The sequence below is a fragment of the Podarcis liolepis genome, assembly GCF_965112155.1.
Source record: "Podarcis liolepis genome assembly, chromosome: 10".
Lineage (NCBI taxonomy): Eukaryota > Metazoa > Chordata > Lepidosauria > Squamata > Lacertidae > Podarcis > Podarcis liolepis.
In genome coordinates this window covers 790,763-808,096 of record NC_139562.1, presented here as the reverse complement: position 1 = coordinate 808,096, position 17,334 = coordinate 790,763, and the positions used below count along the sequence as shown (strand labels likewise).

The following is a 17,334-nucleotide window of genomic DNA, read 5'->3' as shown; positions in this document are numbered from 1 at the left end:
GTGGGGCTGTAGAGGCTCCTGCCATAGCCGTGCTTCACCTCTCCAGCCAGGAGAGGGTCGCGGGGCTACGGCGTCTTCGCTCCATAGGACGCACACACATTTCCCCTTCATTTTTGAAGGGGAAAAAGTGTGTCCTATAGAGCGAAAAATACGGTATATCCCACAATAATGAGTATAATTTTAGATGTAAGGTACCTTTTGATAGTGAGGGGGAGAGGGTGAACCTGTATTTCTGGTGGTGAGTGAGGATTAGGGCTGGCCATATATTGATCTCATCCTATACCAGTTTCTATACTACATTGTGATAACCTTTGGAAAACAATGGATATGGCAATACACCACGAATCCCAGTGTGTGTTTCTGGCATGCCCTTTTGCCTGGAAGCAGCCGGCAGAAAGCTTTGCTTCATGAAGGGCTTCTGGTTGATCGCTCGCCATCACAGTCGGAGATCTCTTTGTTGGAGGAGACCTCGGTATATCAAAGGCAGGGGAAACTGCTCCAGCGCAGCAGACCCCCGGGAAAACCTCAAATCGAGCATTTTGAGGACATGGAATCTGGCAGGTGTCAAAAGTGGGCTCCCCACTCCCTGGAAAGTTCTGCTTTTGAGCTCCGAGAACGAGGGGGTTGGAGCTGCGACACATCGGACAAAAAACTTCCTGTGATTATACGAAGCTGTGAGACTGTGAGGCATTAGCGGTCAATTCTTCCAACATCAAAAGGACTGTATTGTGTGTACCTTTTACGTTTGGATTATATATGGCTAATGTAGGGGTTGTGCTGACAAGCTAGCTGAGATAATGCTCCGGGCACACAGCCATCTCTCTACAAGAGATTTATTGCTAAGCTTCAAAGCAGTTACAAGAGTTCAAAGATACACTTCATCTCTCGGAGTCAGATGAATCGTCTGACTTTTTTTACGCCTCCACCAGCAAGCCCATTTCCTGAGTCCACACCTCTTGCTTCCTCTGCTCTGTGAGTGGCTGGTTCCCAGCACTGGCTCCCCCCTCCCAGCTTCCTCCTCTGACGTGGAAGAGAAACTGCTAATTACCGGCGTGGGCTCTCTGTACTTGCCTCTCTGCTTCCCCCTCAGCTCTTTCGCAGCCTCCAATTCCCTGACATCCACCCCCTCCTCAAAGGCCCCCTTCCCCTCGGGAGAATCGACCATCCCCAATTTACCCTTCTCCGGAGTGGCGGGGGTGAAGCCTGGAAAACTACCCTCCTCCTCATCCGTATCTTCAAAAACTGTCCTCCAGTCCTCCCTCAAACCCACAGTTCCTCGTGTTCCCCAATAGACACTTTCCTCTTCTTCTTCCTCTTTGTCAGATGGTGGGAATCCCTCGAAATCCTCTTCATCGTCCGTCGGCCCGAACACCTGTTGGAAAAATCTACCCCGGGGTTTGGGTTTGTCGGGGAAGAAATTGTGGAACTCCTCCACTAGACCCTCATCAGTGATACAACTCTTCGGGACCCAGGTATTCTCTGAACTAGGGGCCCCTTCCCACGCCACCAGATACTCTTGCCTCTCTGCTTCCCCCTCAGCTCTTTCACAGCCTCCAATTCCCTGACAGCTAACTAAAGACCTGACCTCAAGAGTCACTAAATCAGAGATTTGCCCAAGGACTTGTTCTGATCTTAATGCTGTGTTGACAGAGTTAAAATTGTCTCTACAGGGTACTTTTAGATGGCAGATGAATGATGTTTTACTGAGAAATGAATTGATCGTAAATAAAGCTCAAAAGACCCTAAAGGACTATTTTGAATTGAATCCAAATCCTGGAATTGAAGCAAGGGGTGCAAGTAAAGTGGTAATGCCAGGTATTTTGATTCAACAGAATTCTATCAGAATGAGCAAAAGGAAAAAGTTCTGTCTCAAAGGAGAAAGAGAAAAAGCTAAGATGTAACCCAAAAAATCAACAGATTCAAAAGGAAATTAAACCATTACAATCCTAGTCTTCACAAATAGTAAACCAAGAAATTGAATGGAAAATTATATTGATGAAACAAAAGACTTTTGCATCGGCAAATAAATGCAGAAAATTATTGGCTTGGGGACAGAAGGAGAGTACAATAATTAATATTATGGATGATGGTAAGAATATTGAGAACCCAACAGAGATTAGAAAATGTTTTCAAAAGTACTATAAGCAGCTTTACAAAAAGGAAAAATGGATAAAATGGAACAGTTTTTGGACAAAACTGGATTGCAGAAAATTCCAGCGGACAAAACAAGCCTACTAAATGAACTGGTTACAAGACAAGAAGTTGAAGGGGCAATTAGAATCCTAGAATCATAGAGTTGGAAGAGACCACAAGGGCCATCGAGTCCAACCCCCTGCCAAGCAGGAAACACCATCAGAGCACTCCTGACATATGGTTGTCAAGCCTCTGCTTAAAGACCTCCAGAGGAGGAGACTCCACCACACTCCTTGGCAGCAAATTCCACTGTCGAACAGCTCTTACTGTCTGGAAGTTCTTCCTAATGTTTAGGTGGAATCTCCTTTCTTGGAGTTTGGATCCATTGCTCTGTGTCCGCTTCTCTGGAGCAGCAGAAAACAACCTTTCTCCCTCCTCTATGTGACATCCTTTTCTATATTTGAACATGGCTATCATATCACCCCTTAACCTCCTCTTCTCCAGGCTAAACATGCCCAGCTCCCTTAGCCGTTCCTCATAAGGCATTGTTTCCAGGCCTTTGACCATTTTGGTTGCCCTCCTCTGGACACGTTCCAGTTTGTCAGTGTCCTTCTTGAACTGTGGTGCCCAGAACTGGACACAGTACTCCAGGTGAGGTCTGACCAGAGCAGAATACAGTGGCACTATTACTTCCCTTGATCTAGATGCTATACTCCTATTGCCCAAATGAAAATAGGCAAAGCACTGGGACCTGATGCTTTAACTTCCAAGTATTATAAAATATTTAAGGATTGGCTGATACAACCATTGATGGATGTTGTAACAAAATATTAAAGGGGGGCAAAGCACCCAAGTCCTGGAAAGAGGCCTTCATCACTCTGATACCCAAACCAGATTCAGATAGAGCTCAAGTAAGGAATCAGCGACCAATTTCCTTGTTGAATGTGGATTATAAAATATTTGCAAATATTTTGGCTACAAGATTGAAGAAGATTTTGAATAAGCACATACATAAAGATCAGTCAGGTTTTTTATATGAGAGGCATATGAAAGATAATATTAGGAATGTGCTGGAAAGATTAGAGGCAAAAAAGAATCCTAAAGCAATGTTTATGTTTATTGATGCAGAGAAAGCCTTTGATAATGTTTCTTGGAGTTTTATGAAACAGAACTTGTGTAATATGGGGATCGGTCAAAAAATTTTCAATGGTATTAATGCAATTTACTTGGAGCAGAAAGCAAAAATTATAATTAACAATGTGGTCTCAGAAGAAATTAGGATTGAGAAGGGAACCAGGCAAGGGTGCCCACTTCCTCCCCCCCCCCCTGCTTTCTATTTCTGTCCTAGAGGTGCTGCTGAATAGGATAAGGAATGATGAGGAAGTTAAAGGCATAGTAGTGGGAACTAAACAATATAAGTTAAAAGTCTTTGCTGATGATTTGGTATTGACTTTACAGGACCCTGAGATCAGTGCAATCAAAGCACAGAAGATAATTCAACAGTTCGGACAAGTTGCAGGTTTCAAATTGAATAAGAATAAAACCAAAGTTTTAGGGAGGGAAATAATGATACATGAAAAACTTAATTTAGAGGAACCCACAGGGCTGAAGTTTGTGAAAAAGGTGAAATATCTGGGTGTAAATATGACTGCAAAAAATGCATTTGTACAAAGACAACTATGAAAAGTTATGGAAAGATATCAAAAGAGATTTGGATATTTGTACAAGGTTGAAACTATCTTTGTTGGGCTGAATTTCTGCGATAAAGATGAATGTATTGCCTAAGGTGTTATTTTTGTTCCAAGTACTCCCTATCATTGATAAGTTGAATTGTTTTAAGGAATGGCAAAAGATATTATCTAAATTTATCTGGCAGGGGGGGAAACCCAGAATTAAGATTAAATTATTAACAGATGTAAAAGAGAGGGGGGGTTTCTCCCTGCCAGATTTAAGGATTTACTTTGAAGCTGCAGCCTTTTGCTGGCTGAAACAATGGTTTTTATTGGAAGATACAGATGTTTTGGATTTGGAAGGTTTTGATAATGTATTTGGTTGGCATGCATATTTATGGTATGAAAAGCTAAAAGCTCACAAAGGATTTAAAAATCATATAATTAGAAAATCTTTGGATGATGTTTGGATAAGATACAGGGATTTGTTAGAAAGGAAAACACCCAGATGGATATCACCATTGGAAGCTAAGACCCATAAAAGGTTGAATATGAAAGATACATGGTTGAAGTATAATGATAGTTTGATGGAAGTAGGGGACCAATTTAGATTAAAATCTTATGATCTGTTGAAAGATAAATTAGATGATTGGTTCCAGTACATCCAGATAAATGAAATGTTTAAAATGGATTAGAAAATTGGTTTTCAAACAGAGAAATCCAAACTAGAAATGGAATTATTAGATACAAAAACAAAATACCTATCTAAGATGTATAATTTATTGCTGGAATGGCATACGAGAGATGAACAAGTGAAATCTGTAATGATTGAATGGGCCAGGGATGTGGGGCACAATATCATGATGGTGATTGGGAGAAATTGTGGAAAAAGGAATTGGAAGAAACAAGATTTACCAACTATCGAAGAATGGCAGATGAAGATGATGGACTACATGGAATTTGCCAAACTGACCGGGAGACTCTGAGACCAGAGAGAAGAGATGGTGGAAGAAGATTGGAAGAAGCTTAAGGAATATTTGAAAAAAATATGTTAATATTTAAATCTTATAATAGCTTTGGAAGTGGATATAGGCTGTAGGGTTAGAAGTAGAAGATAGTGTATTTTAAAATAATATTATTTGTAAGCAATAAAATGTGAAGTTAATTTAAGTGTGATAAAAAAAGATGGTTAGAAACTATGATGTATGTAAACTGCTAAAGAAGTAAAATGAAAATCAGATAGGTGGGACTTGGAGAAGCCCACTTAACAATGTTTAGAAAAATAAGGATAAGAGAATAATCTGTTTGCATTGTTTGTTTTTCTGTTTGTGTTCTTTATTTGTGTTATAAAATGAATAATTTTTTTCTGAAAAAAAGAAGAAAGCTTTTCTTCATGAAGCCCCTGCAGATGCCGAATTCCTGAATTCCCTCCCAGACGACAGGAAGCGAAAGACACGCCTCCATTGCCCTGTGTCCTTCCAGCCTCTTTCCTCCCTTGCTCCCTTCTGCCGGTCTGTGTCTGCCTGACTTAGATATCCTGTGTGGTGTATTTTTTTATGGCTGAAACTGGATTTGCTCTCAGGAGCAAAGTTTTGTGCCTCACTGGGGACCCAGTGAGAAAGAACTGTATGCTTTGAAAGCTCAGTAAACTATTACTGAAGAAGTCCTGCTGCCTCTGTGTGCGTTTTTGTCCTCAGTGTGGGACTTGCTCTACACGTGGCCCCTACCCTGCTGCTACTTGGCTCATGGCCTGGAGTTGCTCTACTCAAGCATGCAAGACGGTGCATCTGCGTGTGACTGTGGTTTTTTGCACTGTTATGGAAATGACAAGTGGGACCCACATCTTTAAAGTTGTTAAAATAAAAAAATTCCTTCCAGTAGCACCTTAAAGACCAACTAAGTTAGTTCTTGGTATGAGCTTTCGTGTGCATGCACACTTCTTCAGATAGATAGATAAATTTATTGTCATTGTCCGTATATACACAGTATACACAACAACGAAAATCAAACACCCACCCAAAGACCGGGTTCACATATACATTTGCACGTATCTCCGACACTCTCATCCTATTCAGACATAATCTATAAAACATAACATAATCCAGAATATAGCATGACCTATTAAAGGCATAACATAACCTAAAACCTATCTCATTCCTTCCTGCTCCCCGCTTGCTAAACCTTGCAACTGGCCCTGAGATCATTATTTAGTGCAATCAGAGCTCTTGGATAGAAACTATTCAGAAGGCGTGTGGTTCGTGTTTTCATTGTCCTATATCTTCTGCCCGAAGGCAATAGTTCAAAGAAGTTGTGAGCAGGGTGGGTGGGATCTCTCAGAATATTATGTGACTTCTTCAAGATGCGAGACGTGAAGATCTCATCCAGGGTTGGTAGTCGGAGCCCAATAACATTCTGGGCAATTTTAATTGTTCTCTGTAAAGCTTTTTTTTTTTTCAGATACAAGGAACTAAAGTTGTTGCAATGTTACAAATCATCAAACCTTTATTGGCATCACTTACAAACATTCAGAATAAGTAGGCCAGTGCGATCTCGTCTCCATTTCAACAGTACAGTCATTTGCCAAAGGGAAGAAGAGGCAAGCAATCTACTTCATCTCTCCAGCAAGGGCAGGATCCTGCAGCGTACTTTGGTGACAAAAAATCAAATAGAGGAACTTAGCTAGTGTCTTGGGGAGCTCCTGGTCTCTCCCCTGGAATAAGAAGTGTACAACCTCCTTCTCTGGTTTCCATGTTGGAATGCATAGGTGGTCTAAAAATTGTTGGCAAAGATCATCATAGATTTTGCATTTAAGGGCCATGTGAGCTAGAGTTTCCACCAGGTGGGCATCGCATGGGCAGATCCTATCTCCTTCTGCCAAACCCACAAACCTGCCCCAAAGGAGGTTAGGAGGATTAGACTTGAACCTAGGCAGAGAAAAAGCCCTTTTTCCTTGCAGGTTAAACAAAAATTGTAAATAATTAAGGTTAAATTCCTGCACCCTAGAGAGTCGAAAATAAAGAGGGGACCATGTTTTTTCCGCAGCTGAGATTAGTTCCTGGAGATCTATGTCCCACAGCCTAGTTTTTAACATGGCCTTGGCTACTGGGAAAGCCATGATGATAATGTTGCAAATATTATGCCTGAATGTATCCATTCGACTTGACAGCTCGGGGAAGATACCTAGCTTTATAAATGTGTAGAAAATCCATACTTTAACTGACTCTCCTCATTCCAATGCCATTTTGATCCTTAAAGAAAGGGGAATTTGGGCTCCACCTCCCTCTGTGAACCAAGAAGCAGAAAATCAGATCGGCAGTGTCAAGCGCTCATCCTACACTCGAGTAGGATCCTGGTAGAGACACATGCCCGACTGGCATGTTCTCTCCCTCCTAGTCATTCGTTCGGGAGCTTCAAAAGCTTCACAGCAACTGATGCCAACAGACATTGGCACACTTAGGGATCTGCAGAGTGTTTGCAGTTTGCGTAACAGAGCTCAGCAACTCAGCATTTTGGCTAATCTACTTTATTTACATGTAAACACACACGGAGCACTGCAACACGGCTCCCTCTCTCTCTAGCATCAGACAGCAAAGAGAGAGAACAAAGGACAATAGTCTCACTTCAGGAACATAGTCTCCATCACTTCCCACTGTGGAGTCAAAACATACACCGTCATGTGATAGACAAAAATGCCATGACTGCAATCACGGAGCTGGAAATCTAACAGGCAGCAGGAACAGGGCATCCCGCCATAATCCCCCAAGCGTAAGAGCAGAGACACGGACCCCCATCCAGGGAGTGACCAGGGGGGCAACAATAGACATCTGCAGAGGCAGTTGAGGTGTTCTGAAAGCCCATCTCCAGACCAGTCCTGAGGGCAAGGAGATGTCAAGAGTTTTATTGTTCTTCCGGTGATGGGGACTTAAGAGGTGTTGGGAAAGGGGCCTGATAAAGAGACCTAATGTTGGACTTGTGTCACCCTTGTAGACCCCTCCCCCTTTGTGACATGCTAGTGATGTAGCGATGATGTCTCAGTGATGCTGCTCCAAGTGTATTCTGGGATATTGTGGGACGTTTTAAAAGAGGGGGGTCACCCCTTACTCGGGGTTCTTACTCCTGTGGGGACCTGTTGCACAACAATAAGGATCATGGTCTACTGACCATGTTCCTTCTTTTACTGACCACATGGACCCGCGGGGGAGTAGCACCCCGAAGAGCTCGGCTGTTGAGTCGTCTCTCACCCCAGAATTTTTCATTACCAATAATGATCTTTTTAAATGTTTATATTTTTTGTTGTCTGCCACACTCCAAAAAAATTCACCATCTTTTCTATCCCCAGCTCTGCTATCTGTCTCTACTCATTTTTCTTCTGTTGTCTCATATTTTTACCAACAATTTATTTCAATTTTTATTCAATTTAACACCTGCGACTTGGCCAAATTGATTAATCTTGTTGAAAACTGTTGGTATACTTTCCAGTGGGCTTCTACCATTATTACCAGGTTGTTTGCAAATGCCTTAAGTTCATATGATCTTCATCCCACTGTAATAATAATAATAATAATAATAATAATAATAATAATAATAATAAATTTATTTGTATCCCACCCTCCCTGGCCAAAGCCGGGCTCAGAGCGGCTAACAACAAGTAAAAATAGCCCAGTGTACAGAAAATTGCAGTCAATTAATTAAAATACATTCTAGAATCAATTCAGAATCAAATTAATGGCAACCATTGGGTTAGGGTTCTATGAAGATTACAGGGGGGGGGGGTCGGACTGTGCCCTGGCCAAAGGCACTGCAAAAAAGATATATTGGTGATGCTGTGCGAACGGTATTCTGGGATATGGTGGGAAAGTTTTAAATGCCAATGTCGCCCCCTGCTCTGGGTTCACTCGCTGTTGTTGAACCTGTTGCACAACAATAAAGGATCTCAGTCTACTGACTGCTCTTTTACTCCAAATTGCTTCACTGGAATTTCCTTCTTTTGCTGACCACATGGACCCGCAGGGGACTTGGACCCTGATGAGCTGAGCTTTTGGGTAGACTCTCAACCCAGAATTTTCCTTATCAAAACCTTTCTGCAAATGGCCTTTGCAACACAACTCCCTGGATGGTTACAAAGTAGACACATTTCTTGATGAGATGTAACTTCTGCCAGGAAAACCTGAGCTGAAATAGGAAAGAGAGCAAAACAGCAGCCCTGTCTGATCCCCGTCAGCCTCCAGACTCCCCCAGTCACGTGGCAGGAGGTTCTTCCTGAGCTCCCCCCCCCCCATCAGTGATGATCCAGATATGATCCATTGAGGATCCACATTGTAGCAGGAACCCCCCCCCCAATCATTCTGTTTGTACAAAGTTCACACACACACTCACACTCACACACTACATACGCCACATTTCTGTTATAAATTCATAGAAAATCAACCATACATCGGATTTGCACTGTTCCATTTTTATTTTACTCCATATGACAAGAACTAACAAAGGGGGGTCAGCCAAAATCCCTTCACTGTCTCAGCACATCTGCAGGAGCCCTGCCCAGATGATCCCAGACAGAAGACAATCAAGATCAGTATGATCCAAGCAGACTGGTCCAAAGAACAGATCTCTAGGCCTGAATGAAACGGGTCTGCGATGCTGGATTCTGGAGTCAAGAAATCCTCCATTTCCAGTGATCTCTCAGGCTGGCCAGGAAAAGGCAGCGAGCAGGAATCCTCAGGCATCCCGACGGACAGACCTGTCATGATGCCAAAACACGAACTCGGAGTCTGATCTGATTTAAATGCAGAACTCATTTTGTGACTTCGCTGTTGGATTGTCGGGATCAGCCCCTCCCCCCTCTCCTGATCCCCAGAAGGAAGACGGGGGGGGGGTTTCTACTCCTCCTTCTCCCCCCCCCACACACGCTCAACACTTTCCGTCCCCTCCCGGCACATCCTTCTCTCATCCCGCCCACACAATCCCAAATCACACCCCCCAAATACATAGCTCCTCCTCTTCCTCCTCCTCCAATCCGGCTTCTGCTCCGGTAATGCGGGGGGGGGGAAGCCCCCCCTCCCACCCTGCCTGCTTCTCCCGGAAGTGGAGCTTCCACTCCGGATTGCTGCTCTGCCCCGTAGCTGGGGGGGGGGCGCTTTCGGAAAGGGGAGGGAGGAGGCAGGGGACCCCCCCCCCTCGTGGATGTTGCAGGAAAGGAGAATCGGGAGCGAGGACAAAAAGGTAAAGGGGTCGCGAGTGGGGGGGAGAGGGGAGAAAAGGACCCAGAGACCCCCGCCAGCTCCCCCAAGCGCCTGCACGCGTGCTGCGAAGGGGGCTTTCCTCGCAGGGGCGGAGATGGGGCGCCCACCCACGAGGACTCCCTGGGGCGCGGAGAAGCGGGCCAGGAAAGGGTTAAGGGGTGCGGGAGGCGCCTGGATAGAGACCCCCAGTGAGGAGAGAGGGGTGAGCCAAGGAAGCCTCTGGATGCAGGGGAGACTCCGGGAGAAAGAGAGAGGGTCAATGACGTGGGGGGGGGGAGGAAGGGCAGCATTGGCGAGGGTGAGAGAGCTAGGCAGACCAGTCTTGGGGGAGAAGTCTCCCTCGTGCCTTCCTTGGGGTCTCTCCGGAGGGGCCGCCTTGGCTTCTCCCTCCCGCCCAGAAATCGACACCCCCCTTCAAGGCGACCAGAGAGGGATCCCTGGAAAGTGGGGGTCCAGTCCCCCCACCCCTTCCTTCCTGCAACCTCCATCCTCTTCCCACCCCATAAGTCCCTGCCCTGTCCGGATGCAGCGCTTCTGCCCAGTCCACCCATTGGTCCCCTGGAGAGGAGAGGAAATCCCCAGAGGAAGAGGGGAGAGGAGGGGCCTTCTCAGAAGCGGCTCTTGGTTTCTGCAATCCCACCCAGGAAGCAGCCAGAAACCTTTTCCTCTCTCTCAGGCTTCCATCTTTAAGTGTCTTTTCCGCTGAGAATGAGGATAATGTACACCTGTCATCAGAAACAGGGGTGCAGAGTCCATGGAATGGCTCTCAGGATTGATATAGAAGTTGCACCTCCAAAGCATTTCTGTTCCTCTTATTCTTCATAGGCCATGTCAGAGTGACTGACAAGCTGAGATACAATCCTTCATCATCTGATGACAGCGACTGCATGAATCTTCCCAGTCAAAGGACCCATTTTCATGATAGACAGTGCCTGGGGCTGGAGGCTCTACACACAGGGTGTGCCTGTGGAGGCCAAAAACGGCCAGTATTAGCACAGGTGAGGTGTGTGACCTTCCCAAATTTACAGACTGTGTGTGAATGAGAGTTTGTGGGTGGGATTATAATTTACGGCAACCCTGTGATTTTCTCCACCCGTAATATTTCATAAGCTAATTTTGCAGTAAAAAATCCAAAATAACTACAAAAAATCTGTTCTTAACCTGGAGCACCACTTTAGCTAATGGGGCCTCCTGCTGCCGCCGTGCGATTTCTGTTCTCATCCTGAAGCAAAGTTCTTAACAAATGGTACTATTTCTGGGTTAGCAGAGTCTGTAAGCTGAAGCGCCTGTAACTCGAGGTACCACTCTAGGCGTCATAGTATTCTTCTTTTCCCACAGCCGCTCTGGGCAACTTACAGTACATATAGGTAAAGGTAAAGGGACCCCTGACCATTAGGTCCAGTCGTGGCCGACTCTGGGGTTGTGGCGCTCATCTTGCTTTACTGGCCGAGGGAGCCGGCGTACAACTTCCGGGTCATGTGGCCAGCATGACTAAGCCGCTTCTGGCGAACCAGAGCAGCACACGGAAATGCCGTTTACCTTCCCGCCAGAGCAGTACCTATTTATCTACTTGCACTTTGACATGCTTTCAAACTGCTAGGATGGCAGGAGCAACGGGAGCTCACCCCGTCGCGGGGATTCGAATCTCCGACCTCCTGATCGGCAAGCCCTAGGCTCTGTGGTTTAACCCACAAAGCCACCCGCGTCCCTACAGTACATAAACATAACAGTAAAACATCAAATATTAAAAACCTGTCTTCTACAGCTGTCTTCTACAGCTGTCTTCTAAATGTCAGATGGTTGCCTGTTTCCTTGCCCTCTGAAGGGAGGGCATTCCATGGGGCAGGAGGCCCTCTGCCTGGTTCCCTGGAACTTCACTTCTAACAGCAAGAGAACCAGCAGAAGACCCTCGGAGGAGGACCTCCCTGTCCAGACTGAGCGATGGGGGTGAAGATGCTCCTTCAGGTCCACAGGGCCAAGGCAGGGGCCAAAACAGCACTCAAGTAAGAAACAGACAAACAGTAGAGTAATATCAGAATAGGAAGTGGGAGCAGGCGCATTTCAATACTGTATTTTATATATAATTCAATGTCAGAGTAACCCTGGGACTAGATAACAAGCCTCCAGGTGGACGTGCCCCACCTGCCCTTCACGTTCCTCTTCCGCACGGGCAGAATCTGCCTTCTGGACTGTGGGATTGACTGTTGTTCTCCTCCTCTCCATCCACCAGGGCTTGACTTCAGGTGCAGCAGAATTCCCCAGCCCCCCAAGGATTTGAGACCCATCAGCTTTCCTCACCTGGTTTAGCCGGCCGGTTGAAGCCGTTGCTTGAACCCCTGTTGCATGCTGACAGCTTCTGGAAGCCACAGGTGAGAGCTGAGTGCAGGGTGGGGACCAAGGGTGGAAAAATGACCCCAGGAGGTGCAGGACATGCCCCCCACCAAAGGAACTACTGCTCCCCAACACCCCATGACATCTAGATTCAGGTAGGTAGCCGTATTGGTCTGATGTAGTTGAAATAAAAAATTAAAAAATAGTCCAGTAGCACCTTAGAAAACAACTATGATTGTTCTAGATAAAAGCTTTCGTGTGCATGCACACTTCTTCAGATACACTGACACAGATGTCACCAGAGCCTTGTATATCGTGGGAGGGTGGGGTGGGGTTTTTCTCAGAAGGTACTCCTACTACCATCTCCTACTACCCTTCACTATATGAAGAAGTTTGCATGCACACAAAAGGTTATACCTAGAACAAACTTAGTTGTTCCCTAAGTTGCTGTTGTTGTTTTTTAGTCGATTAGTCGTGTCCAACTCTTCGTGACCCCCTGGACCAGAGCACGCCAGGCACTCCTGTCTTCCACTGCCTCCCTCATGCTGGTAGCTTCGAGAACACTGTCCCACCATCTTGTCCTCCGTCGTCCCCTTCTCCTTGTGCCCTCCATCTTTCCCAACATCAGGGTCTTTTCCAGGGAGTCTTCTCTTCTCAGGCGGTGGCCAAAGTCTTGGAGCCTCAGCTTCAGGATCTCTCCTTCCAGTGAGCACTCAGGGCTGATTTCCTTAAGAATGGATACGTTTGATCTTCTTGCAGTCCATGGGACTCTCAAGAGTCCCCTCCAGCACCAGAATTCAAAAGCATCAATTCTTCGGCGATCAGCCTTCTTTATGGTCCAGCTCTCACTTCCATACATCACTACTGGGAAAACCAGAGCTTGAAGTATAAGGACCTTTCTTGGCAAGGTGATGTCTCTGCTTTTAAAGATGCTGTCTAGGTTTGTCATTACTTTTCTCCCAAGACCCTAAGTTGCTACTGGACTATTTTTGTTAATTTTTTTACTTCAACTGTGTCAGACCAATATGTCTACCTACCATTAAGTACAGTTATCTCCTCGCCTTGAATATCCTGCTTTTCAGCGCCAGATTAGGATAGTCCTCTGTCAGAAGACAAGCAGAGGATCAGGCAGCACATCATCATTATAAAGAACCATTGGGGTGGGTGTTTCTGCCTGGGATTCCCATTTGCCAGCTGCTCTCCTTCTGCTTCTCCTGTTCTCTCCATGCAACGTGAGGCATGTAGACAGAGGTCCATCTCCAACAACAGGAGCTTCCCTGAGCACCCATTCAGCTGACCCCAGGCACCAAGCCTTGTCACTAGTTCTCTGACTGACCCAGACCAAAGTCCCTGGAAGAGATGAAGGCCTGGGTCTCCCAAAATGGTCCATATCGACCTCCTGAGGTCAGTGGGACTGTGCAGGTGATTCATGAAGAACTAGAGGTGGAAACAGGGGCAACCACTTGATTTGAAATGCAGTCCCACAGGACAACAGTATTCCAAGATGATGCTGTGTTATTAAAGATGACTGAGGATTATGAAAGGTTCCTGATGCATTACTACCATTAGACATCATACCATTTTCAATTCCTAAAAATCGGGAACATGGGGAGGACATGGGAGAATGTAGGAGATGTTGAAATAAGAGAAGGTGCTGATGGCGATTGATGCATCCTTTTTTGTGTGTGTTCTTTTTCCTGAAGCCCAAACAGGATTTCCTTTCTGCCCACTCTGAAAAAGGGGATGGAGAAGACAGAATTGCAGGGGACAGGGCACCTTTCGTTTCATTAGGAATAGCCATTAAAATGTGTGAAATGTGGAATATGCTACACTGAATGAGCACACCTAGTTCACATCAACAAACACAAAAAGGAAATTACCCACTTAAAGGTATGGAGTGCGGAAAGAGCTTCTCTTTCAATGCAAAACTTAGAACACACCAGCGGACTCACACAGGGGAAAAACTATATTTATGTACGGAGTGTGGAAAGAGCTTTAATGATAGTGGAAGCCTTAGACAACATCAACGGACTCACACAGGGGAGAAACCATTTCAATGCATCGAGTGTGGAAAGAGATTCAGTCAGAGTGGACACCTTAGACAACATCAACGGACTCAAACAGGGGAGAAACCATTTCAATGCATCGAGTGTGGAAAGAGATTCAGTCAGAGTGGACACCTTAGACAACATCAACGGACTCACACAGGGGAGAAACCGTTTCAGTGTATGGAGTGTGAAAAGAGTTTTAGTAATAGTGGAAGCCTTAGAACACATCAACAGACTCACACAGGGGTGAAACCATATAAATGTATAGAATGTGGAAAAAGCTTCAGTCAGAATGCAGACCTTAGATCACATCAACGGACTCACACAGGGGAGAAACCATATAAATGTATGGAGTGTGGAAAGAGCTTCGGTCAGAGTGGACAGCTTAGATCACATCAACGGACTCACACAGGGGAGAAACCATATAAATGTATGGAGTGTGGAAAGAGCTTCGGTCAGAGTGAACACCTTCGAAATCATCAACGGATTCACACAGGGGAGAAACCATATGAATGTATGGAGTGTGGAAAGAGCTTCGGTCGGAGTGGAGAGCTTAGAAGACATCAACAGACTCACACAGGGGAGAAACCATATAAATGTATGGAGTGTGGAAAGAGCTTTAAAGAAAGTGGAAACCTTAGAAGACATCAACGGACTCACACAGGGGAGAAACCATTTAAATGCATGGAGTGTGGAAAGAGCTTCAGTCAGAATGCAGACCTTAGAAATCATCAACGGACTCACACAGGGGAGAAACCATATAAATGCATGGAGTGTGGAATGAGCTTTAATGAAAGTGGAAGCCTTAGAAGACATCAACGGACTCACACAGGGGAGAAACCATTTAAATGCATGGAGTGTGGAAAGAGCTTCAGTCAGAGTGCACACCTTAGAAATCATCAACGGATTCACACAGGGGAGAAACCATTTAAATGCATGGAGTGTGGAAAGAGCTTCAGTCAGAGTGAAGAGCTTAGATCACATCAACGGACTCACACAGGGGAGAAACCATATAAATGTATGGAGTGTGGAAAGAGCTTTAAAGAAAGTGGAAACCTTAGAAGACATCAACGGACTCACACAGGGGAGAAACCATTTAAATGCATGGAGTGTGGAAAGAGCTTCAGTCAGAGTACACACCTTAGAAATCATCAACGGACTCACACAGGGGAGAAACCATTTGAATGCATGGAGTGTGGAAAGTGTTGGCTATTTGCAGTATGGTAGTGCTGCAGAGAGCTTGCTGGGGAGACCATGCAGTTAAAAAAAGGACTCAAAAATAACTTAAACAAGGTTTTAATTACAAAAACAAAAACTCCTTATACACTAAATACATCAACAAACAAACATGACTCAACCACCACCCCATCCCCCAGGGCAATGGGAGAGCTAGGTGCTGCTCCTTATATACTACACCCAATTGTCAACACAGCTTAATCAATACAACTCAGCAGCACCTGCTATGTTTCACAGCTGTAAAGCTGGGTCTTGTTATCTTGCTCCGGCCCCTTAAAGACATACACATTGGGTGGAACAATGATGAACCTTTACATTTAAAGTAACCATTCAACATTTCCCCTGTGGTTCATCATTGTGGAACAAAAACATAAAGCATATTTTGTACATGTCTTTCATGTGTAACCTTTGGAAGTGCTTTTGTAAAAATGTCTGCAATTTGATTGTCACCTGGAACATATTCAAATACAACCATTTTGTCAGCAATTAGTTTCTTTACAAACTGTAAACGTAATCTTAAGACTCTAGTGCACTGCGTATTGGTCTCTGAACACAGGATAGCGAGTCCACTCTGGGAATCAAGGTAAACTCTTACTGGTAGTGTTACTTGCACCTGTAGGTCTGCGAATACCTGCAGATACCATTCCACATCACGAGTGGCCTGAACACATGCACATAATTCACTCTCTGCTGTGGAGAGACAAATAATCGTTTGTGTCTGGGACTTCCATTCAAATGGACAACCGTTATAACAAAACACCATACCAGACACATCCCTGCAATTATTTTGTACCACTGCATGAGATGCATCGCAGAAAATTTCAAAACCTTTGTCAATACTTGATGTAAACTGCAACCTATAATGTTTGGTATGTTTAAGGTACATCACCACTCTCTTAAGAGCAGAGAAACATTGCGTAGTGGGCTTTTCCACAAATTTTGCCAGAAAGTGAAAAGCATAAGTTATATCTGGTCTTGAGATTCTTTGAATAAAATTTAGCTTGCCTATAGCAGAACGATACAGAGTTTTGTTAGGAAATGGCTTATCTTCACCTGTAAAGGTGAAACCACACACCATAGGCGTTTGCTCCCCATTTGCATTTTCTAAACATAGCATTTCAACAAGGTCATCAATTTTTGCAGTTTGATGAACCAGGAAAGATCCATTTTTGCCTTTCTCAATTTGCATGGATAAGTAATTTTTAGCTATGCCTAATTCCACCACTGAGGGACGCGCGTGGCGCTGTGGGTAAAAGCCTCAGCGCCTAGGGCTTGCCGATCGAAAGGTCGGCGGTTCGAATCCCCGCGGCGGGGTGCGCTCCCATTGCTCAGTCCCAGCGCCTGCCAACCTAGCAGTTCGAAAGCACCTCTGGGTGCAAGTACATAAATAGGGACCGCTTACTGGCGGGAAGGTAAACGGCGTTTCCGTGTGCTGCGCTGGCTCGCCAGATGCAGCTTTGTCACGCTGGCCACGTGACCCGGAAATGTCTCCGGACAGCGCTGGCCCCCGGCCTCTTGAGTGAGATGGGCGCACAACCCCAGAGTCTGTCAAGACTGGCCGGTATGGGCAGGGGTACCTTTACCTTTACCTTTAATTCCACCACATCAAATTTCTTCTGTAACTGTGTTACTACCTGTTCATATTCCTGTTTAGTTTTTGTAGAAATTAACACG

The 17,334-nt window shown here is 45.1% G+C and overlaps 2 protein-coding genes across 4 annotated transcripts in view; both read left to right on the top strand.

Annotated features, from left to right (window-relative positions):
• LOC310686837 (uncharacterized protein) overlaps positions 1 to 17,334 on the top strand; it is a 225,745-nt gene that overhangs the window by 45,050 nt on the left and 163,361 nt on the right. The window lies entirely within an intron of this gene.
• LOC310686894 (uncharacterized protein) overlaps positions 1 to 17,334 on the top strand; it is a 35,848-nt gene that overhangs the window by 9,411 nt on the left and 9,103 nt on the right. The window contains exons 3-4 of the mRNA XM_083461389.1: positions 12,276 to 12,531; positions 14,089 to 15,642. Of these exons, the coding sequence (XP_083317515.1) occupies positions 14,212 to 15,642 (1,431 nt within the window). The 5' untranslated portion in view covers positions 12,276 to 12,531; positions 14,089 to 14,211. The remainder of the gene's footprint in view (positions 1 to 12,275; positions 12,532 to 14,088; positions 15,643 to 17,334) is intronic.